General features: G+C 34.1%; 2 protein-coding genes across 2 annotated transcripts in view; both read right to left on the bottom strand.

Annotated features, from left to right (window-relative positions):
* Positions 1-816: 816 nt before the first annotated feature.
* Positions 817-2,736, bottom strand: ccr12a (chemokine (C-C motif) receptor 12a). Its single transcript, XM_006634280.3, has 2 exons — positions 2,629-2,736; positions 817-2,543 (listed from the first exon to the last, which is right to left on the bottom strand). Exon 2 carries the CDS (start codon positions 2,521-2,523, stop codon positions 1,459-1,461), a length of 1,065 nt encoding a protein of 354 aa, XP_006634343.1. The 5' UTR covers positions 2,524-2,543; positions 2,629-2,736; the 3' UTR covers positions 817-1,458.
* Positions 2,737-7,509: 4,773 nt separating this feature from the next.
* The window catches only part of LOC102685455 (collagen alpha-1(XXI) chain), a 71,507-nt gene continuing 55,654 nt past the window's right edge, over positions 7,510-23,362 (bottom strand). Inside the window, exons 18-30 of the mRNA XM_015354104.2 lie at positions 21,660-21,704; positions 21,154-21,207; positions 19,524-19,577; positions 19,130-19,183; positions 17,324-17,395; positions 15,866-15,901; positions 15,172-15,216; positions 14,173-14,205; positions 13,548-13,694; positions 13,414-13,468; positions 12,493-12,681; positions 12,269-12,346; positions 7,510-11,640 (exon numbers count right to left, since the gene is read on the bottom strand). Coding sequence (XP_015209590.2) covers positions 11,450-11,640; positions 12,269-12,346; positions 12,493-12,681; positions 13,414-13,468; positions 13,548-13,694; positions 14,173-14,205; positions 15,172-15,216; positions 15,866-15,901; positions 17,324-17,395; positions 19,130-19,183; positions 19,524-19,577; positions 21,154-21,207; positions 21,660-21,704 — 1,053 coding nt within the window. The 3' untranslated portion in view covers positions 7,510-11,449. The remainder of the gene's footprint in view (positions 11,641-12,268; positions 12,347-12,492; positions 12,682-13,413; positions 13,469-13,547; positions 13,695-14,172; positions 14,206-15,171; positions 15,217-15,865; positions 15,902-17,323; positions 17,396-19,129; positions 19,184-19,523; positions 19,578-21,153; positions 21,208-21,659; positions 21,705-23,362) is intronic.

Here is a 23,362-nt window from a genome sequence, read left to right as displayed (position 1 = left end):
TAACAATATCCAGCTGTTCATCTCAGGTCCCAACACCCCAATGCTTCTTCCAAGAATACTTTTCATATTTCATACAGAAGCAAAACATAATGCTCTACTTACTGGACCTTGAGCACACAATATCTTTGACCCAACCCAAATAATAAATGCTGAAACCATACTTTACTGTAAAGTGGAGGCATAAATAGGTACTGTACTTCTTTACAGAAAGGGGGTAAGAGTTTGGAACAAGCTACCTATTGTAACTGTTGTAGCCCAAACTACAATAAACCCACACCATTTATTTCAAGAAAGGGCTGGATGAAATCCTCAGGTCAAACTTCTGGTCAAAACCAAACAAGTTACAGTACATGGCCTCCTGTCATGTGTTACCTTTCTGAAACAAACATTGCTATTCTATTTTGTCCTTCTTATAAGTTCTCAGGTACGTGTATGTTCTGCTTAATATCTAAATATTTAACAAATGGAAAGCTTTTTTCTCAGAATAGTTAATTAACAGTGTAAAGAGAACAAAAACAATTATGAAGAACTGAGTCTTTCACAATTCCATGAAATGGACAAGCAATTAAGAAAAAATGAAATATATAATATTGTATTATGTTATGTAACAGAATATCAGTACTATAGAATTTTGATCATTCTAACTTTTAAAAAATCCAGTTTACAATACCCAGTTAAAACAGCTTGTTTTCAATTGAAAGTTTGTTTTAAATATAACATAATTATTGAAATAATGTTTTAATTATTATATTATAAGTGTTATAAACACTGTAAGAGCGTTGGGTGAAGTGCATTCTCCAAATAAAGGAATTTAAGAATTATTTAATATTATTTATTTAATCATATTTATTAATCACAAGAACAAACAGAAGCCAACATGTGAGAATCAAAGAAAATACATTATTCCATTATTTATTTACAGCCATATTTACAGCCATTTATTAATGACATAACACCAACACATTGATGATGCAGATTTGTATTAACGATAACATGAAAGCAACAGAAAATGTACTGTATTTATTTACATTGTACTGTAAAGCTTATTGAGTTTACATAGAACATTTTTGTAGAAAATGCACTTAAGCACACTTTCTTCATCCAGTCCTGATTTTAAGCAGCATATTTTATTAGCAAATAAATGTTGTACAGATAGATGAGATTTTTGGGGGATTTGTGCATTAATAACAATTATTTAATCTTATCTGACTATGGCTAATAGTTAATGAATAATCGCTAATCATATATACTGTAAGAGATAAACAAAAAGAAACCTTGACTTTTTAACTTGTTACATTCAATAATATCAATTTAAAGGAAATTTTAAAAATGTCTAGAAAGACAACAAATACTTTTATTTTTTTACATATTTCAACAATAGGTGTCACTAGAAACCCTTTAAGATGTATTAACCCAAGATAGAAATCATTCTGAAGTACAGTAACTCCATCCTAACATTTATTCATAGATGGTTGGAGGACTTCGATGATCTGTTGTTTTGCTACTCTGGCTTGTTATTAACTGAGTCCTAAAGCAAGGAATCCATTTTGCTAGGACATTTCTAAAATGTGTTTGGAACTTTTTGCCCACAAATGTGTAAAACAGTGGGTTTATACAGCAATACAAATAGGCTATATTACGTGTGATGTACATTGCATAGTCAAGTTCAATGTTGCATGGATCAGAATCTCTGTTTAAAGAGATTTCTTGGGCTTTTAACAATATGACTATATTATAAGGTGTCCAGCACAAGAAAAATGCCACTATTATTATGAAAATTAGTTTTACAGCTCTGCATTTCTCTTTCATTTTAGTTTGAACCACTCTAATGACAATTCGGGTATAACAATACAGGACCACAGTCAGGGGAAGTAGAAAAAAGAGAACAAATTGTTGATAGTACCCCACAAGCTGCCATTTAGTCATAATCTCTTGGGAATAACCAGTCTCTTCGCAGAGGGTTCCATAATTGTTGTTTTTCCGGATGTCATAGAGTATAAACTCTTTCAGAGCTGCTCCAAGACTAACACACCACACTGCTATGCTTGAAATTATAGCGTACAAAGTCCTTCTTCTTTTGGCAGCTGCTATAGCATGGACCACAGCTAGATATCTATCAAAAGTCATGAGAGTCAAGAACAAAATTGAACTGTAGAAACCAATGAAGTAAACACTTCCCACTATTTTACACATTACACTGCCAAAGATCCACTCAGAAGAGTGATAACTGGCCCAGAAAGGAAGACAAAACGCAAACACCAAATCTGAGATGACTAGATTCAGAAGGAATATGTTGGTCACAGTTTTCAATTTCTCATATTTAATGATGATATGCAAAACCAATCCATTCTCCAGCAGGCTCAACAGGAAAATAAAGTAGTAGAAGACTGGAATGATCTTAGCTCCAAACTTGTTGACATCACTTTTGTCGCAGAAAAAAACTAAACCCTCGCTGTTATTGTAATCTTCATAGTAGTAGTCTATGGCGGTGGTCAAACTCGGCGACAAACTTGTATTTTCCATTGCTGTGTTTTCTTGCCAAGCTGTCAAAAAAGGAAGCTGTTAAGTTAATAAATGCAAGGCTTTTGAAAAAGAGAAATGAGGCTCCAATAAATGAATTTCACTTACCACAGTATAAATGAGAATTCTTAAACCTGCAATGAATGAAATTCCAAGTTCTTACAATGCTGATTTCATGTCTTTTTAGGCAGCATCCTCCTTTGTGCTACCTTGAATGACAAGTGAAGATACTGTAAATGAAGGATGGAACTGTGGAGTGGTGTTATAAATATCTAATAGAAGGATGACGCAACAAACATGTTACACAATTCATGGGCCCTTTGTGCCTATGTTGCACAGATTTGTAAATCCTGTCAAATAATGCGATTTTAAAGGCCCTGTTTCTTATAAGAAAATTTGCTTTATGGGGCATGAGGGATTTTTTTTCAAGTTAATCCAACTCACAAAGGCAATTACATTGAGTTCCAGACATATTGTGTTTCGTATTGAAACAACACTACCTTGCACATCCATCAGAAATACAGTAAATCTTGATTCATTCTAATTTGTACTGTTATCCTTTTTCTCAGTTCCAACGGCACACTGTGATGACTGCAGTATTACAAAATTATGTAAACGAATGCATCTGGCTATTATAATAAGATTTTATAAAAGTTAGCTTTCACTCAATATAAAATGTTCAACTTTGCAAGACACAAGCTCTGATAAGTCTCATTAGAAGTTTGTACTGTAGAATAACTGTTTAGTGGTATATAGAATGCATCTTATGTTTCTTTTTTTTGCAAAGAACTATGACCTAAGATCTAGTGAAATTTTAACATTACAGTATGTATTTACAAGATTTATTTTATGTGTGCATCAGTGTACTAAATCATTGCTCTTTATGTGAATGTCTTTCAGCAATGGAGAATTGTGTATTGATCCCATATTCTTTCTGGATACTGTGACAATTGCAATCCTTTACAAAGAATTCTACACAATACACAATAAATCCATTCCAAAGAGTAGGCTTCTTGTGCTAGAGCACCATAGGACTTTAATAGAGCCACAGCATACAAGTATATTTTATTACAAGGAATTTCCACACCGTTAAATAAAAATAATATTTGTATAAAACTTGAAAAACATAAAACTTTTTTTAATAACATAAAACTTTGGGTTATTTTGTCATTGTTCTACTGCTCATGTCAGCTACATTTTATTGCTCAAAGCTTGTACACCCAATATTCTGATTGGATTGTACCACAAAACAATATCGTGACTAAATCACCTGTGAGGCACTGTAATCCTGCTCGTATGAGTGCATTAACTCATGCTTATGTTGTGGAATGCCTGTGGCTACTAAAATTTGGTAACATCAGAAGGTAGATTATACAGTTCCAAGCACACTTTATGTTTTTCAGGTTCGTACATCTCACCTTGCAGTTTCATGTAATCTCTTTTTCAGTAGCTATCTGAAATAATCATTTATATGGGACACATTCTTTGAATCCTGTTCCCACCATCTAGCTTTGGTTAAAGGTTTTGCAATTCTCTTTTCTATCATCATACATACCATCAATGAATCACTAAGATCTGCAATTGTTCCCTCAGCCTTTAAAAGTACAGTCATCACCCCACTGTTAAAAAAGCAGAACTTTAGCATTCTCAATAATTATTGACCAATATCTAACAAACGTTTTTGTCAAAAGTTACAGTATACTGTAGAAAGCCCTGTTGCTATTCCTTTGCAAAATGTACAATATTTATTTATAAGCAAGCTCCAGTATATGAACTATATCAATCAGATTAATGCATAATATAGAAGTAGCTATTGTTTGGATTAGTAATGAATTACTGATGACTAACAAGTCATCAGTAGAGACAGTAGAGAGAATTTTTATCTATTCTTGTCTTTACATGGTCCAAAATGATATTTTGCTTACTGTGCGACACTCTGTGGCATTTCTCACACACTAATCATGGCATTTCTGGCACAAGCTCCCACATTTCTCTCTCATCAGATGTTTCTCTGTTATTATTCTCCACCACGCTGCTTCAGCAATTACCACTCTCCCTTGTATCCAAAGATCATCAAGACTATTATATAAACCATCATCTCTAGGCATCCACTCCTTAGTCTTGAAATTTCCTTCAGTCTCAATGTTCTTTAGTTTTGCTTGTGTTGCTACCACTGGCTGTGGCCCTTGCTTTGATTTGTGTTTTGACCCTGCTTATTCTGGATTTAGACCTTATTATTTTCTCACATTTGTTTTACCCTCTCCTGGGTAGTTTTTGACTACACTTCTGCCTTGTGTCTTTGTTTGGATTTCCTGCTTTCTCTACCATACCAATTCTGCTGCTGGCCAATCTTGCCACAGGATCCTACAAAATCATCACGATCATCTTGCTCAAATAGATGAGAAAGGGTTGCTGGTTTGAAAAACAATTGTGACAATTAGACATTGGCATTCATCATCCTCAAAACAGATCTCATCTGCTGTTGCACAAGGCATGAAGATGTTCTTTATTACTTATACCATACCATTGGGTCATTGGTTTCTCATATGTATGACATTCGTTTTCACTTCTAGACTGAGGACACCCACATTTATGTGCGTGCAAAGCTTGACTCTGAACCCCTGGCTACAAACCTCAGAAGGCTAAGCTTTCATTTCTGTTGCTCTAACTTTTTGTTGGTTTGTATTATTGTTGTAAGCTATAACATAATATGCAATTTATTCTGTATTTTCTATGAGAATATCACAAAACATTTGGCACATACTTGACATACAGTATGTACTATATACTGTATATTAAATAAAAAATAAATTCTGAAAATATAAAACTCTAAATGATATACTATACCTTTTAAATAATTATGGAAGAACATAAACTAAAAAATCCAAGTAACAGAATCCCAGCATACGGGTTAAGATGAAATGTACCATAATGCAGTCATAGGTTGAGAAGGTGCACTGTAACTGGCTGTCAATCAAGCAACTAGAATATACCGAAACTGCATAAGGACCCAGTATAGACAATTATACCATTTCAGTCTCAACCAATTAAGTTTAAATACAGGCTACAAGCCCCTTTTTTCCATTTTTGAAAGATCAGGTCAGTAAAGAGTGACAATTACAGCTGACCTGCCACTAGAGGCTATCAATGGCCTCTAATAATTGTAAAGAACCACACTACTGTAGATGTAAATTTGGTAATTTAGTTAATTAGTTAAGGAATTTAAAGGTTTAGGAATTACATATTCACACATGAGTATATTTATGCGTGTCTGGTACAGTACATAAAGGCCTTCATGGTTGCAGTTGGCATTGGCTCCTTTTGCCAGACGTATTCAAGCAGTTTTAAGTTTCAGTGTGATCAGGGTCTAGGAGCCACCTTTTTGTAGGCTGGAGCCTGTCACAGCATTGTTCTTGTTCCTCCTTATTGGCGCTTTGTGATATTCCTCATTGCTTTCAATAATTTTGTTGTTATGTCCTGCCTGTTGCTTCCATCTGCCAAGTGGGTGGACCAAAACAGCATCTCTGATTATCGTGTGTTAAGAAACCATGTGTTAAGAAACCATGACATGTTTATATTAACATAAAGGGAATTTCAGTTTATACAAAAAATCAAAGTATTTTACATCAATTGTTTCATGAACAAAAGTTGTAATGTTTTTTTATGTAATGTGCCTCTATAAATGCTGAAATATATGAATCACTGTCTTGTAATAGGAAACTGATGTATGGTAGAATCTTATAATTATGCATTTTACATTTGCATGTGTTTGTTTCAATAATGTGGACAATGACAGATTCCACTAAAACATTTCAGCCAATGTTGTTTTCAGTCCAAATGTATTTAACACTTTAAAATATTGTATGTTACTGATAATACCACCCAAACCTAATATATATTGATACTAAATGTGACGTTAATAAAGGGCCAAAAAATGCTGGAATGATTAAACCTATAAAAGACAGAATTTTGTAAAAAAGACAGTAAATTGTATTTGTCAAAATGAATGAACAAATTTAGCTTTAAAAGTGTAATCTTGTCAACATTAAAGGTTAAAGTTATGATTTTTTTTTCTGAATTCAGCAGATGGAATCCAGATAAAGTCATATGGAATTGATCTTCTCAATCCTATCTTAGAGACCTTGTACTAGAATCTCTAAGCTTTTGGGCTGATTTTAAAGTCCATCTTACATTCAAGCCTACATAGTATGGCTCACAGAAGGTAGCTGCTTTTTCAATCTGTTTAAACCCATTCACATGACCTTCATGTAAATACTGTAGCTCTGGTTTATTGCATGCCCTCACTGTTCATTTACACTTACAGTAGCTGGTGACAACCAAGAAAACAAGGGTTCAGCCATATCAAGGGCTTAAAAATCTAGCCTAAAATCTAAATTTTTAAAAATAATTCTTGCATTTTGTTCATATTCGTATTTTCTTTGTTCTTATGTGTTCACATGCAATTTTGTCATCTTGATTAATACCTTTATAATGATATGTACATTTCATGTCTTGTAAAGCACTTTGAGATGAAGTCTTTTAAAGACACTACTGTATATAAAACGTTTATTACGTGTATTAGTATATACCATAAATGCAGCATAGAAAAGAAAATCTCATATTACAAAAATAAGATAAAATGTGAATGCATTAATACAACAATAAAACTTTTAAAAAATGCAAAACCCTAACCACTAACATGATTAAAATATGTTTTCATGCATTTCCCAAAAAAACATTATGTGATTTGTTTTGAAAAGAATAAACATGATAAGGGTACCAAAATATTTACTTTTAGCATTTTTAAATGTGACTTCACCCTAAAGAGAAGTCCCAAAAAATTTCAGATAAAGGAAGTTTGTGCATTTCTACCATGTGATGAGTAACTTGTATAACTTGTATACTGGAAGTAAGTAGACCACTGTGTGCTCATTACAGTCATGCAAAACTATTGCTAGTACATAGTCTCTGAAAAAAACCTGTGGTGTTGGAAGTATAATGGAGGGACCATGATCCATAACAGTTAAAAGTCGTTTAAGTTATTTAATCTTTTTATTGCAAATAACAATAAAGTCAACATATAGAGGTATCCGTTGTTAATTTGAACAAGGAATTTATTTTCTACAAAAACGTCCTAAATACAGACACACAATTCACTTTTATCATTAAATAAAACTTCCATTATATCATATATGTAGGTTTGGAATGATAATGTTTCTTATACAACAATCATTTTTTCTTCACAAAACATAAAATGCTATATTTCCATGTATGAATGTGAATACATAGAGTATATTTTAAAATGTCCATTCTGTAGGGCTGACAGTAGGAGTTAGAAGACCAAAGATATTCTAGTCAAATATAAAAGAATAAAAGAATAGTATGTACAAATTTGCTCCACTGTAAAAGAACCAATGTTGCATTTTACATTTACAACCAGTGTTTTGTGAGCTATTAAACTTTTTAGAACTGCCTCTGGATTGGAGCCACAATTTGCATTTTGCAATTTATTTTATTACATTTACAATGTCGGCCTTCTAGTTTTTATACTGTCTGTTCTCTCATTCAAAATCAATGCTGTTACTCTTGCATTGTAATATGCAACATTATAGGAATAAAGTATTCTGGGTGAAATACCTGATGTATAGTTTGGGGGCCCGATAACAAAGAGCTTCCTTCACTGTACAGTACAATGTAAGAGTGCAGAACAATGATTTTAAGTAACCAAACATTTCTAATAATGTAAACATAAACAGTAGTTTAGTATATTAACAGATACTACAGGCATTCATAAATCAATGGAAACCTACTTAATGCATGAAACAAACATTTAAAAAAATACAATACATATATAACAAATTAACCTATAGCAATAACTACTTTCTCTAAATTAGCTGCCAGAATATAAACTCTCAGCTGTGCTAAACAAGTACCTCTGTAATGAGCATAATATGATATTCATTTCAGTTTTGACACCTACAACTATGATGATGTACGCACATTAAAGTAGACTGAGAGCACCTAACTGAAAATAACACAGTTCTTGTGCATAATTAGCATATAATAGAAGTCTATTATCTGCCCCAATCAGAACACCCTCACACATAAGAACACAGCCATATTTCAAAGGTGAGCTACAAGTACAGTACCTAAGACTGCCTGTGTAACAGTTTGCTTATTCACACCACTTTACAGTAAGTGTTCACGTTTCCTAGAATTTCATATTGACATTTATAACCTCATCTCTTTTTGAATTTCTTATTGACACTTTTTAAATTAGATTCAAACCCATTGTTCTCATTTATAGAAACATCATTGTTTTACTATTCATTTGAATATATCGGTTGAACAATTACCCAAATCCAGTTTTTGGTCAGTGTGGCTTCAAATGGTTCTTCAAATGATTCATTTGGGTAAATGATTTACTGTATCTGAACATGTTAGTATTTTAAAAGCTTCATTCATAAACACTATACTTTTGTTCAAATCTTTTTTTTTTGTTAAAACAACTTTCCATGTCTAAGATTTATTTTAAAAAATCAGTAGGTTTTAAAATAATATTGAACTATTCTCATAAATACAGAATATAGAAGATGTAAGTCCTCTGTATTAATTAAACCAAATACCTCAAGACATCTGTACCCTAAACAATAATTTACTCATTAGCCCCACGATATCATTACCAAAAGCCATGGATTGTCACTTTATAAAGCATTAAGACTGTTGACACAAGAATATCAAACATAGCTTCCTTCCTGAGTTAAAATGCACTCTAAACCCAATTTAATTAACAATGGTTTGTAGGTGGTGAGATTAATTGTTAATAATAAAGGCTCAATCACAAAGATATTAAGGAATACTTAAAACAACCTGAGGCTGTGTTTATTTATGACAGGAGTATGGCCAGTCAAACCCATAAGAATATGTCAGCTTCCCAAACTGTGACACATCTGAGATTCTACTTAGACTAAGAAAACAAAACAATGCAACCTTATAGGTATGGCAACTACAGTAAAACTGAATCTATTGAAGCTGAGGGTGATCATCTTCGGATTTTTTTAATTTTCTGCTCTCAGTTTATTTTATGGGATAACAGCTTACACATATTGGCTAGATCTCTTTCAACACAAAAGTAATTATCAACAGTTTTTTTTCAGAATGAAAAGGCTAAAAAAAAAATTTGTTCAGATGTTCCCCTTTAAATCCAACACATTTTTTACAGAGTAATTCAGCTGGAAACTCATGCAATATATTACAAATGGGTGTCTGTATAGTTTATTCAAAGAGGTTAGGGTGGGAAGCTTTGTCAGCATTCATGCTGCAAGGGAGCAACTAGAGGTTAATTTCACACTGAAAAGTAGGAGGAAGAAACAATATTTCAGCGGTGGAGCCTTCTTTATGTGTGGGATTGGAGAAGTTATAAGAAGAAAAACATAGTGGAAAGAATAAAAAAGGATGAAAATAGAGATAAAGAGATGGAAACCTGAGTGACAAATATGTAATTTATATGCATGTCAAAATATATTTTTGAATGTCAGTCTGAATATACCCACATTATAAATCAACAGCAATTGTTAAAGAGTATTTGTTCTTTCAGATGTTTATTAATATTGGATAGAAGTAACAAATGTAGTACTAGGTTTCATTGCTGTTACTTTTATACTTGGATTTTGTACATTTTAATATATTTGGCTGTTGAACCATAGAAACTAGTATTAATTACTAATTAAAATTCACTTTCACTTTTGAAAACTAGACCTTAAAATGAATGTACAGTAATTATGACAAAAAGAGTCAGACCAACCCCGATTCCTATCAGTACAGTATCTGCCTCACTAAGGTGCAGTATAAATAAAGTCCACTGTTTTAACTTCTAACTTTTGTCATACCTCTCTAGGTTACAGTGAAACAGTTGGACTACTGCAATGCCTTTTAGCTGGTTCATTCAAGTTGCTACAGAAACTACCAGTGCTGCCCAAAACTACAAAAAAATGAATATTTGTCCTGTGCTGAACGACTACTAGTCTCTTACAGCACAGGCATTCAAGGACTTCACACTGTACATTAGGGGACCAAGCTTTTTCAGTGGCAGCGCTTTTCTTTTTGCTTACTCTTCCTGACCAGATTTAAAAATACATCATCTGTTGATGTTTCTAAATATCACCTGAAACCTTTTATGGTTTTGATGGCCTTTAATTATTAAATAAATAAACCAATTTCTTTCGGTTTTCTCAGTTAGATCTGTATCTGTGTATACTGTACACTATACTGTTTTAATCTTAAGTGTCTTAAGAATGCTCTATACTGAAAGGTGGTATATAACAGAAAATTGATTGACCCCACCACCATCACGATCGCCACCACCAGAGCAAAAACCATTGTTTATCATAGTGGGTTTCTAACTACTTTGTCCAAATAGTTAAACAAGGCAGGTTAAGATCAGACATATCACATTTAATCTTTATCACAATCACAGTGTTTTAGTTTGTCTTTAACTACTAAATGGCAAGTTATAAACAAAACACATGGATAAAAACAGCGTAATTCTATCGAACTTTGCCACTGGAAGCACAGGCAAGATTGGGTCAATCTCTGTTAATTTAATTGGATATGACTTTAAGAAATAGTTTTTATGGGGTTCTATTTACTTGAATGATATAGTTTCCTCATATTCAATATTACAAAATCTATTAAGCGAACAGTTTTGATAAGTGAATGTACTACAGTATATTGCAATTAAATTTCTCACTCAATTACTGAACTGTAGCATAATTCAAATAAATGCCCTTAATCTGGTAAAAACACAATGTTAAATCAATTGCATCTTCACTAGAGGATTGAAGGTAATCCGTTTGTTTTTATACCAGCTCAGGTTTCTTTGGGTTTTTTGCAAGTGAGATGGCTGACTGCTGCTGTTCTGTGCAGAGGTCTAGAAATTGGGTCCCTTGCTGAACCGATTGTCTCTGAGGTTGTACATGTTGTAGCAGAGTGTCACATCACAGGTACCAGGGTGTCCTGGTGGTCCACGCTTTCCCGGTATGCCAGGCATCCCAGGTTTGCCTTCATTGCCAGGGGATCCTGGGGTGCCTTCGCCATCCCTGCCTTGAGGACCCTGGGCACCTACAGGTATTATCATTACAAAACACAGAAATATCCAGTTCACTGATTCTGAAGATCACCATGCTCAGAGGTACGCTGTATATTTTTATTTTACATTATATTGTCACAGGATTAATTGTTTTTCTTCTCCTTCAGCATTTAATTCAATTAAAATACTTTTTTTCACCCCCATTGCATAAAGCATAAAGCTTTATAACCTGGACACAATTCCACTTAACATTATTTCAAGAAACTAACCAAATCTAAGGTTCATATTTTCCTTAGGAGTTTGTGATTTGGAGAAAAGACAGGGCCAGTTCTTCTTTTTACATTTCACTGAGTTTTTGTAGGCAAAATTAGACAGAGTGGAAAATTCAACTCTGAAAGCCAAATAAGAATGCCACAGTCAGGATAAAAAGATATCTGTACTTGTCAGAGGTCCCTGCTTTTTCTGACGTGAGGAGGGCATAGTTATGTCTACAATGCATATGTCCTTTTTACATGGCTCATTTTCGAAGGCTGATGGGGGCAAAATGTGAAAACTATACTGTTATAGTTCAAAGAGTAAACAATTTAATATTTTCCCAGGGTGAGCACAATGGGCTTCCTGTGGCTCTTATATTAAAATGTTTTTCTCAAAGTATTTTACCTGGTGGGCCAGGTGGACCTGGTAATCCAAAGTGTCCCTCTCCTTTCGAACCTTTATCTCCCTTTGGCCCAATATCACCTGTAGATAAAACAAATGAAAAACTAGATGGATGAGGCCAGTGGAACAGACCATCATATAAGCCCCTCTTCTTGTTTTTGAACATTTGTAAGGGTGTACAGATATTTGAGACCATTACCAGCAGCTTTTCTACCAGGATGTGTTACCTTTTATTCCTTGGGGTCCTTCTAACCCTGGTGAGCCCATGTATCCTTGTCTCCCCACCCTTCCAGGGTATCCAGGTGGGCCACTGGGACCCGGGGGACCAGGGGAGCCCGGCATGCCTGGCGAGCCCTGCTTTGTTTCACAGGATTGACAATTTGGGAGCATTGTCTGTAGAAACTGGGGCAATTGATCTGGGAAAGGAAACATAAAAAGGTGTTCTACTCCCTCTATTCTTTTTACCCATTAATTTTCAAAATGCTCTATCTTATACAGGGTTAGTTACCAGTTAGTTATCTTTATATTTTAATATAATCTCATTACTACAAACTCTAAGTGACAGAAGAAGGATGTTCAATCAGTACCTTTTCGAATCCTTTATATGTAATGAGCTGAAATACTGTACCTTCCATTTACGTACATAGTAAACATCCCAAGAGGGCAGTGCAAAACCTGGATGTTTCTTTCTCCTTTTAGTCACTAGTGGAGCAATTAGATGACTCTACTAGTTTGTCTCATCCTCTTTATTCTAAGAAGCTGATGTGTCACTTCCTGTACATTCCAGTCGATCTACATGAAATACCACGAATTTCACAAAACAAATCAGCACACGGGAAAGTGTAACTTCAAATGAGGACAGCGTAAATACCCTGATTCAAACTTCAAGCTTTTCTGCACCTCATTAAACTTTTGGCATTCTCTGTGATGTCATATATGACAGCTAAATAGATATATTTTTGGAAGACATTACAGCTTTTGTTAAACTGAAATCTAACTTTGATACCTAGAAAAATTGCTCTTTGTATTGATGTTTGTATTTTTATTACTTCAAATTGAAAAATTATTTCATTTTGAAAAAAGGGTCTCAGCTTCAGTATATTTAATTTAACCAGTTATGACATTAACATTAAAGGAAAGATACTTACTCTGGAGAACAGTTGTACAAAGCTTTATCAAATGCTCATCAGAAGGAGGCTTTCCCTGAAAAATAAAAGGCATTGAATATAATAATTGCTTTTGTGTTCAGACAGTACATCTGTACTATAACTGGAATACTTACAGGTTTCCCTGGAAACCCAGGCACTCCTGGTTGCCCTGGTAACCCATCTTGGCCTGGAGGTCCACGAGGCCCAACAGCTCCTACTGGACCCAAGTCTCCTTTTTTTCCATCAAGGCCTCTGATTCCTGAGTCTCCAGAATCACCTTTCTGAGTGTGGTTAAATGAAGTAAGGGCTTGCATGTATGAATAGCTTAGATCAGCAGACAAACAAACTTGTTGTAGAAGTGTTTTCTGTTTTCATCCCCGTCTTATTTATTTTCATATTTAGAAAATGTTGGTATTTTAAAACCAGCATTTTATATTACAATGTTTTTTCCATACCTGCTACATGTTTTGTACACTACAGTTAAAAATATATTTTGCTACATTTGCTACATTCCACTTTTTCATGCAATTAGACTCTGAAATAGTGAAACTACATAGGAAAAATAACATTTAATGGAGCTCTATTTGAATCTCCAAAGATTTTTGGCATATTGGCATATTGTCTTAATGTCATTGTTATAGATTTTTATTTTATAACACATTGCAATTTATTAGTGTTCCACTTGACTAGCAGAGACATGAGTTGATTTTGTGAAAATGTGTTAGATGTATTGTATCAGTCTTATTTAACATACTGTACCTCTCCCTTGCTTCCCCTGAGTCCAGTTTCACCCTGTGGGTAGGAATACAGTATGTTTCAGTTTTGTTTCTGAGGAATAAATGAACAACCCCTGCAAACACAATATTTTAGCTGTGAAGTATAGATTTGAAAAGCCAAAGGGATGCTGCACAAAAAGAGGACTTAAACTGGATGGATGCCAGAGGGAAAATAACTGCAGCAGAGTTTCAACATTTGCATAGAACCAAGTCCACCCCCATATTGTTGGATTATGTACTACAGTATATAGTATGTGTAGTTAAAATACAAAGTAACCCACCCTCATATGATAATTAAAGTAGGAATTAATTGGATTTAAGTAAATTAAAATAACATTGATCAACTAAAATAAATCACAGCAATCACAAACTTTCCTTCTCTAAGATTATAACACTCCACTGTAATGAAAAGCAGTAAAAGTGTCAGTGAGACTGTTAAATCATCTCTAGCCTGTCATTCCCCACGCCGCAGATACAGAAACGCTAGCTCTTGTTGCAATAAAAAACAAGACCACGTTGAGATGCAGACGCTGGGTAGTGGGCTCTTGAGCAGGGGTCAGGCTCACTAGTTTGTGTCACAATCTCAGTCTAATTTGAGTTGTGCTTTACAGCCTTCAGCTTGGTTTTGCCTCATTCTGCTATTAAAGTAGCAAATAAAAGAATTCTGAGTGCTTAATTTACAGATATTGAGACCCTATTGTATGTATGTAATATGTTTAAAAGTCAAGTAAGTAAAACTAACTCTGTTAATGCTGAAAACAGGGGGCTATGACCCACGCTTTTGAGGTTTCATACCAACCATTTACGTTGCTTATAAAACATGCATAATTGCATAATTTAAATCCTTAATATCATGTTTTGAAAAATATGTGGAAATTCTTTTTGGTTCAAAAGATTTAGTCAAGTTAAGATGCCTTCTGAGTTCAACATATGCCTCATTACTCTTTATTATTAAGAATCCTCAGTCAAACATGCTACTTACACGGATCCCAAGAGCTCCTGGAATCCCAGCGATGCCTTGATCACCCTAAAATGAAATGACTGTTAGAAAGAAATCCAGAAAAAAAAAGCTTAGGTTAAAGAATGTGCATTGATAAAACATTGATCTTAAAGCAGTAGCAATATTTTTCTTCCCTTTAACATTCAAATAACAATTTCATACTATCTGATGTCATGGCTGTATACAGTACAGCAGTATGGCAACAGTGAAACTCTGAGATAGAGATCAATGCAAGAATTTGTCTACAATCAACTACTGTACATGATAGTGGTGTTCTTTAAAACAAAAAGGCAGGTCTAGAAATCCCTTGTGTTTATGTTGCATAGCAGACTCCCCAAGGTCACTTCCCAGCTAAGAAATGGAGGCATTTCTTGATCTGGTCATGTAAGTACAGGTATATAAGTAAATTAATAAATAGGCATATAAGTGCATTAAAAATTGTGATTAAAAAACAATAGCATTATCTCAAATACATGCTTCCAATGTATTCATCTCATCAAACAGCTAATGCTATTTAAACTGGATTTATGTTCACAACATTCATGTTTTTCTTTTTAAGTGCTGAAATTTTTATAAACAAATGTTAAAGACTAATTTTGGAACTATAGCCCTGGTCCTCCTCTTTCTATGGCAGTAAATGTAAAAAGATTCCCACAGAAGCAATACAATACATCACCTGATTTCCTTTTTCACCAGGTTCCCCAGGATCACCCTAAAAAAACAACTTGGAATACTATGACATGAAATTTCACTGAGGTCAAACATACACAATAAGTATAAAAAAGACTGTTAGACGAATATAGAAACATGATTACAGCAGTTTCTTAATCTTCTCAGTTCGATTCCCCCTATCTCAATGCACTTTCATTTGACCTTTGAACCAGCAGTTTGTACCATGATAATGGAACTCCTCAGACATGAAGGAATCACCCTGAGATGTAAGAGCAAATAACAGTCATGGCAGCAATTCTGGGCTAGATGTTTCCAAGTACTGTAGGTATTTCAGCTGGTATACCCCATGTTGACAAATGGCAACATGGGCAACCTGGCCTTCTAAAATGGTTAATTAATGTGCATCGTAACAGTTTTAAGATATCCCACAATACTTTGCTATTGATTGTAGCTTTATGAAGTGTGCAAACAATTAACAGAACTCCCTTCTGAATTCAAGAATATGGTGTAGAATGTCTATGCGGTGAAAATGATGGATGTTTCTAAAGAACTGATTCACTCTGAGTTTCCAAGTGGTGAAATCATCACCAGTAACCTGACAGGATTCTGCTGAATCAGAGTTTAATGGCAATAGCCGCTGTTTTCTGGGCTTCATTCACTGCTACTGATTTCTCTAACTGAGGATTTTAAGCACACAGTTTGGAAGAATCTTTTGATATGCCAAGATGTTTATGGATAAACGATTCAATGCTCATAAGTAAAATTAAAACTTGTCTTGTTCAGCAATTTGTAAGTTTTGATTTGATCCATAAGGTCAGCAATCCTGATAAGGAAATTAGACATCAGGTAGAGACTGTTTGAGTCCAAGGGTCATCCAGAGTTGAGGTCATCCCTGATTGAATCTCCAAACTGTTTAAACTCTAGAATTACATTTTTGCTTGTTGTATCTTTGTGAAAGAACAAGGTGCAGCTTTTTCATACACAGCAACTGTGAGTTAATGGAATGGTTGTGCAGTGTGAAGCAAAAGTTTATTAATGCAAATTGAATAAGCATTGATACATTTATTATTCAAAAATAAGAAAGCACCTATGATGCATGGATGCTGATATTTACATGAAATTAGGCATGAATTGCAATGCATCTCACGCACAGAATTGTAACAAATGTAAAACTCTTGGTATATCTGTACATCTATAAACATCTAGTAACACTTTCTGGTTAGATTTGTGCTCTTCTAAGTTGCTAGAAATGAAGCTAAATAGCTTTGTTTGAAAGAAATTATCAATCAATGCCAGCAATTTCAATGGATCATGAGAACGGTTATAATATCCATGGACAGACAAATAATGCAAAGCAGAGACAATGCTGCTATGTCTATGGCAATAGACAGACTTTTATAAAAAAAAATCAATAAGCAGAAGAAATATATTGTTTTAGAAGAAAGGTCCTGATTGTCCTTACCTTATGGCCCTTAAATCCAGGATTACCCACTGAGCCAGGCAGTCCTTGAACTCCCTGTTCTCCTTGCATCCCCTTTAAAAAATAAGCAATATATACATTTATTTGTTGAAATACAGGAATTCTGTGATTTTATATTGATCTGTTCTTTATCATGATTGTTGAAATACAGGAATTCTGTGATTTTATATTGATCTGTTCTTTATCATGATTCTTTTCATTAGCTTCAGTACCTATAGTAGTTTGTTTCAGACTTGTAGGATATATTTTTTAGGATGTGTTTATGTGTCTAAAAAATAAGTACAATCTTTTTTCTATATGAATGTTCTTTGGACACACCCAAGAAGTGCTATATAAACTCTGTTTAAAAATTAAGATTGTAGAAAGTAACATTTATGGTGAATATGAAACATCTAGAATTCTTTTAAAATGTATTATTATTTTTAAATGTTTATTTGATGGACTTATTCAGTAAGGTATTCAAAAATGCTCGATTTTTGACTGTATCAAGTTAATGAACTTTAGCAGGTGTAGATGCCGTTCCTAATAACTGTCTTCTGACAAACCACTTCTGGTTTCATTCCACAAGAAATACTGTTAATATTTCGAAACTGTTTAAGTTTATATATAGTTTCAAAATCACTGCACCATGACACATATGAGGATATTGACATGCATTGCACCGATAAGAGATGAGCTTGAAAAATTGTATGTTTTGTTCAGGTCAATACTTTTATATTAAAAATAATTGAAAACACTGTAATATTTTAATATACTCTACCACCTGCTATTGGTAGTGTGACTTGAATCATATGCAGGAATCATGGGAGGCCTAGATAACTTCTGAATTTTTTTTTCAGACATCAAACAAAGACTCTTTTAAAGAGAAATACATTATAGCCAATTGAAGTCGTAATTTGAACAATGTCCTAGGTAAAGCTGAGGTCCTATTTAAGTTACATTAACATGAACAGAAAAACAGAAAAATGCAGACGGGTTTAGTTTTCACTGTTCCCAACACATAATTTCTTTAAAAGGTTCTGCAAAAGACACTGGTTCTGCATGTGTTAAGACTCACAATTTGACCTAGGGAAGCACTATTTTTGTTTTTTCAGGTCCCTTTTCACAACTTAAAACTGGAATACAGCAAATTAATTACAACCTGCCTATAATGAGTTAACATTCTGCACAAGGTTCTCTCCAATGCATGTTAATAAACTGAATACTCAGTCCCCGCTATCTATACTAATCATTTGGTTAACATGTTTATTGAGCCCAAGTTGCATTTTCAAACTGTATTTTTATGATTTGATCTCGTTAAGCCTCTACTGGCCTCTAGTGGCCTTCTCTCTCAGGAATTGCACCAACTTTGATTTTGTTCCTGAGCTGCAGTATTCTGCAATCACCTGGACACCCATCATAATAAGAGAAGCACATGTCCAATGCAAAATCCCATGAATTGACAAAACAGAAAGTAATTTCCATCATGATTAAATGTCAGCAACAAGAACATTGTAAATTCTAGCATACAAATTCAACAAAAGCTTAATACAAATATGCCACATCATCTCCTGCTTTGTTTGTTTTTTCTGGTTTTGCCACTCATGCAAGTCATTTGGTTCAGAAGTGCCTACAGGGCATAGTTCTCAGTCATTTGATTTAAATGACAAACCGGAAGTGTTGTAACACCACAGGAAATTGTATTAATTGCTGTAGGTACGCTGACATACAATAAGGGGCAGGCAATACTCAACCAGCTGTACACTATATCTAATGATTTAAGGATATATTTTAAAAATAAGTACTTACTTTCTGTCCTGGGACCCCAGGCAATCCTGCTCTTCCATGCTCGCCAGGAACACCCTTCATGGAAAGAACAGAGCAAGGAATGAAAGCCACAGTATAAGGTTTTACAAATATCGGACATTATACAAGACTCTGATTGCCTTTTCATCTGTAGTGTAATAAGTTCTAAAAAAAACTTACTTATAAAGTCAGTGGAAGGTTACTTTGTGATTGAAGAAACATCCTTTTCATTGTTTATTTTTATAACTGCTTTTTATACCAACTGTAGATTAGAAAGATATCACTATAAGACCATGGCCTACCAATGCAAGGCTTTCTAGAAATGTGTATTAATGTTATAATCAATTCCGGGAACAAATTAAAATATTCTGAACATAAATAATTTTTGCTGACATACCTTAGGGCCCTCTCGTCCTTCCACACCAGCTGGGCCCATTGGCCCTTGAATCCCCTATATGGAGAAGAGGCACTTCATAAGTAGCCATGGCAGCAGTAATATTCTCTACTTCACTACCAAAATATAGACACTGCACGACGTATACGTTTACGTGTAGTTGTCGGTTGTTGACTGTGACTCTTATACTGAAGTATCTGTGAGTCTTATGAGTATCAGTCAACCTCTGATATATTTTATTTATGTTATGGACCTCATATTCATACTCTTCTGGTTTTTGTTCCAAACATTATTAAACATAGGATTAATTCTGGGGTCTCCAATCCTGTTACTGCAAGTCTTTTAGGACAACCTAAATCTGGACAGAGGAAAGTTGGTTCTAAAGAATCAGAACATTTTTTATTTTACTGATCCATTAAACAAAATGTGCTTAATTAAGGGGCATTACTTAATTAAAAAAATGATAGTTATTTTTCATTCATTGCATCTAAACCTTTCAGTTATTTATAAATTGCTACTTTCTTGGTTACCGATATGACCTATCGGTCTCCAGTTTAATATGGGCATGTGTTGCAGCCAATGGACATAACTGTGCAGAAAATAATTGGTGCAATGAATGTTCTGAGGCCCAAAAAAAGCTAAAAGCTCATAGGCATACCATATCTGATAACAAAAACATATTACTGACGTGATCTATGTACTGGCCAAATTGTGATAAAAATAATCATTTCTTAATCTTAATCATTTTCATAAAGGATCTGTATCCATCCAAATACAAAATCTCAGTGAACACCTAGTCCAAAATATTTCCTCTGTTTATTTGAATGTTGTTAAAATGAAAATAAATCTTCTCATATTATTTTATATCTGGTTTTAATTGTGTTCTGATTTCCATTTCTGCAAAAAAACGTTTTGATTTCTTTTAATTTTCTATAGGAAAAATGTTTAATGACATAAATAGGTCTGTATTGTATAGTATTAGATGCATAGGCCTGACTTTGTCTGTAGCAAATTTACCCTAAATATGTTTATTTATACATAAGTCATGTAGACAGTAACTTGAATCTTCTGATGTATAAGACAATTATTTAAATACATATCTTTGTTAATGAATTCTCCTCTGCACAATGGGCCCTATATTTTGATGTCTGTAAAGCACAGAGCATATACTGAGAATGAAATAATTAAAATAATAATTTGGAATAGGGGCTAAGAATGGTTATGTTTTTGACATTATTACAACTGAATATAACCATGGCACACATACAGTATATCTACCTTCTCTGCGTCTAATTCTAGATTATTTTAAAATGGAAAATATTAGAATACTCTAATATTTTAGTTACGACAAAGAGTTGGATCAACCAGGAACTGATTGTTAGTCGAAGAAGGTGATTCAAGTGCATTAAGTTTGATAAGTGTTTTAATTAAGATTATATTTTGTACACCACCACCTTTCTGAATAGAGTTTCAGAAAATCTAGTGAATCAAGATTTATGAGACATTCATTCATCAATGTCAAAAAACCTTCATCATAATACATCTAGAATGTTTAGCTGTGAAACATCTGTCAGTACAGAAAATGTGCTTGGTGAAATGACTGTTTCTTAATATTTCATATTTCATCACTAACCTGGTGTCCCTGTGGCCCCATCATTCCCTTAGGGCCTGAAGAGCCTCGATCCCCCTAAGTGATTAAAAGAAACAAGTTTTCAGTTACAAGTGGGACCACATCCGTATACCGTCCAGGCTTCTCACAAAAAAGAATATATAACAACCTTACTTGACCAATATAACATAATGCTTGTACATTTTGAACTAAAGCCTTTAAAGAAGCAAAGATAAAAATGTCAACTAAAATCTAAAGAAGCTTTAAAAAAGGTATTTTTTAGGTATTTGTGTTGTTATTATAAGAGTGTGGGGCATTTTGCTTTTAAACTTTGCCACCGTTATATAATGCCAACAGGGTTATATACAGATGGAACAAGAGAATTATCTCATCACATATACACACAAGATACACATCACAAGATACACATCAGCCTTGTATTAGACAATTTATACTTTTAGGTTATTTAGCAGATGCAGCCAGGTTTCTATAAAGTACAGTAACGGTTGGTCTAACTGAAGCATACTCACTTTGGATCCAACAGTCCCAGGCTCTCCAGGTAGGCCACGAAAGCCCTAATGAAGACACAGGACAATAAATTAATGTAGAAACTATCAACAGTTTCAACAAGATTCTGAGGGGTCTGATGTTCATGTGGCATTAATACTGTAAATAAACTGATGTTATATATGTATTACTTTGTATTCTGACTGAATACTAAGGTGTTGAGTTTTGAATACAAGCAGCAATTCCGTTATTTAAGAGCAGGAACAGCACCAGAAAAGGGGAAAAGGGTCAAAACAATCAAACCTCTTTTTCTACAACATATGCTTCACACTTCTTTGGAAGCAAAGTATCAAAACAAATGCAAGGAAACAGAGTTCTTTGAACACAATATCTCTCAATAGTTTGAGTGCACAGAGCACCAAATCAGAGGAAATCATGTGATAACTTTAAAAGTAATTTTCAGAGGACAACAACATTATACTTTGGATTAATATCCACATGGATACATCAATATGATCTGGACCAGATTCTTACATTTTTCATTCTACTTTTGATTAATAAAGTCTCAGTTTCAAGTTGTTCTCAAGTGGCTTGATATGTAATACTAACTCATTCAAACACTGTGGGAGCTTACTGTAAGTTATAAAATGATTACACACAGGAGAATATAAGCATTATGCTGAAGGTTTCTCATAGTGCAGTATAAATTGTGACTCCCACACATCTCCTGCTGGAATGTGGCCAAACATAAAACCCTTTCACAAAATCTTCGTTGTACAAGTATATCAGATCATTGAAAATCTATGTTTTGCTCCAACCAAAAAAAATCTCAAATACAAGCGATCCGGAACTGCCTCTCAAGGATGTTGTGCAATAAAAACTGACACATTTTAAAACATCAATTTCTAAGTTAATATTAGGTCATAATATAATTTAACTAAAAAAAAAGTTTTGAGCTGCACACTGAGATATCACAGACTGGTTTAACAGCATATCAATACAAATACATAAAAGTATAATTTAATTAGTTCCTGTAATATTTTCATCTATTTGTGATTCAAATTTGGAATTTAGGTACAATACAAACCATCACAGAACAGAACTAACTATACTGGTTTGGGGAACTGCAAACAAATGTAGCTACCTCTAGCAGTGTTACCATGGCAGCTGCCTCTGTTTTTTTCACCTAAATGAAATTCTCAAAGTTTACGTACCTGCTGAAAGACAAGCACAGCTCATTGGCAGACAGAACAGCCACTTGTACAAGAAGCCTATAGGTCAGCTGCATGACATTCCCCACCTGACTTTACTAAACAAAATCCCAGAAGCTTCTCTGCCAATCCAGTGTTTCCACTGGTGGTGCATAGACTTCTGCCTGCAGTCTCTAAGGATAGAGGAACATTTTGCATTTTATTCAGTGAGTGGATGGAGCTACAATAATTGGGGGATTCCAAGACTGATTCTTGGTTTCATGTTTTGTTTGCCTTCTGTAGTGCTGAAGGGGTCTTGACCCTGACTATCTGCTAACAGAAAATAAAATGTCAGGGTGCGAGGGATAAGATTGTACATTTATGCTGCTAACCCCGATGAAATACTGTAGATTTTAGCTACAGCAGTGAAAGCCAACATGTAATAAAAGGAACAGATATTTTTAGTAGGTAAAAATTCAGGAAGCTAATTGGCCAACTGAAACATTTCTATCTATGAGAATACAGACATTTTCTAA

This window comes from Lepisosteus oculatus, chromosome 6 (genome assembly GCF_040954835.1).
Source record: "Lepisosteus oculatus isolate fLepOcu1 chromosome 6, fLepOcu1.hap2, whole genome shotgun sequence".
Lineage (NCBI taxonomy): Eukaryota > Metazoa > Chordata > Actinopteri > Semionotiformes > Lepisosteidae > Lepisosteus > Lepisosteus oculatus.
This window is presented reverse-complemented; position numbering and strand designations above follow the sequence as displayed.

What these genes read in the sequence shown, in the direction of transcription:
- ccr12a (XM_006634280.3), bottom strand. Translation starts at nt 2,523, where the DNA reads ATGGAAAATACAAGTTTGTCGCCGAGTTTGACCACCGCCATAGACTAC.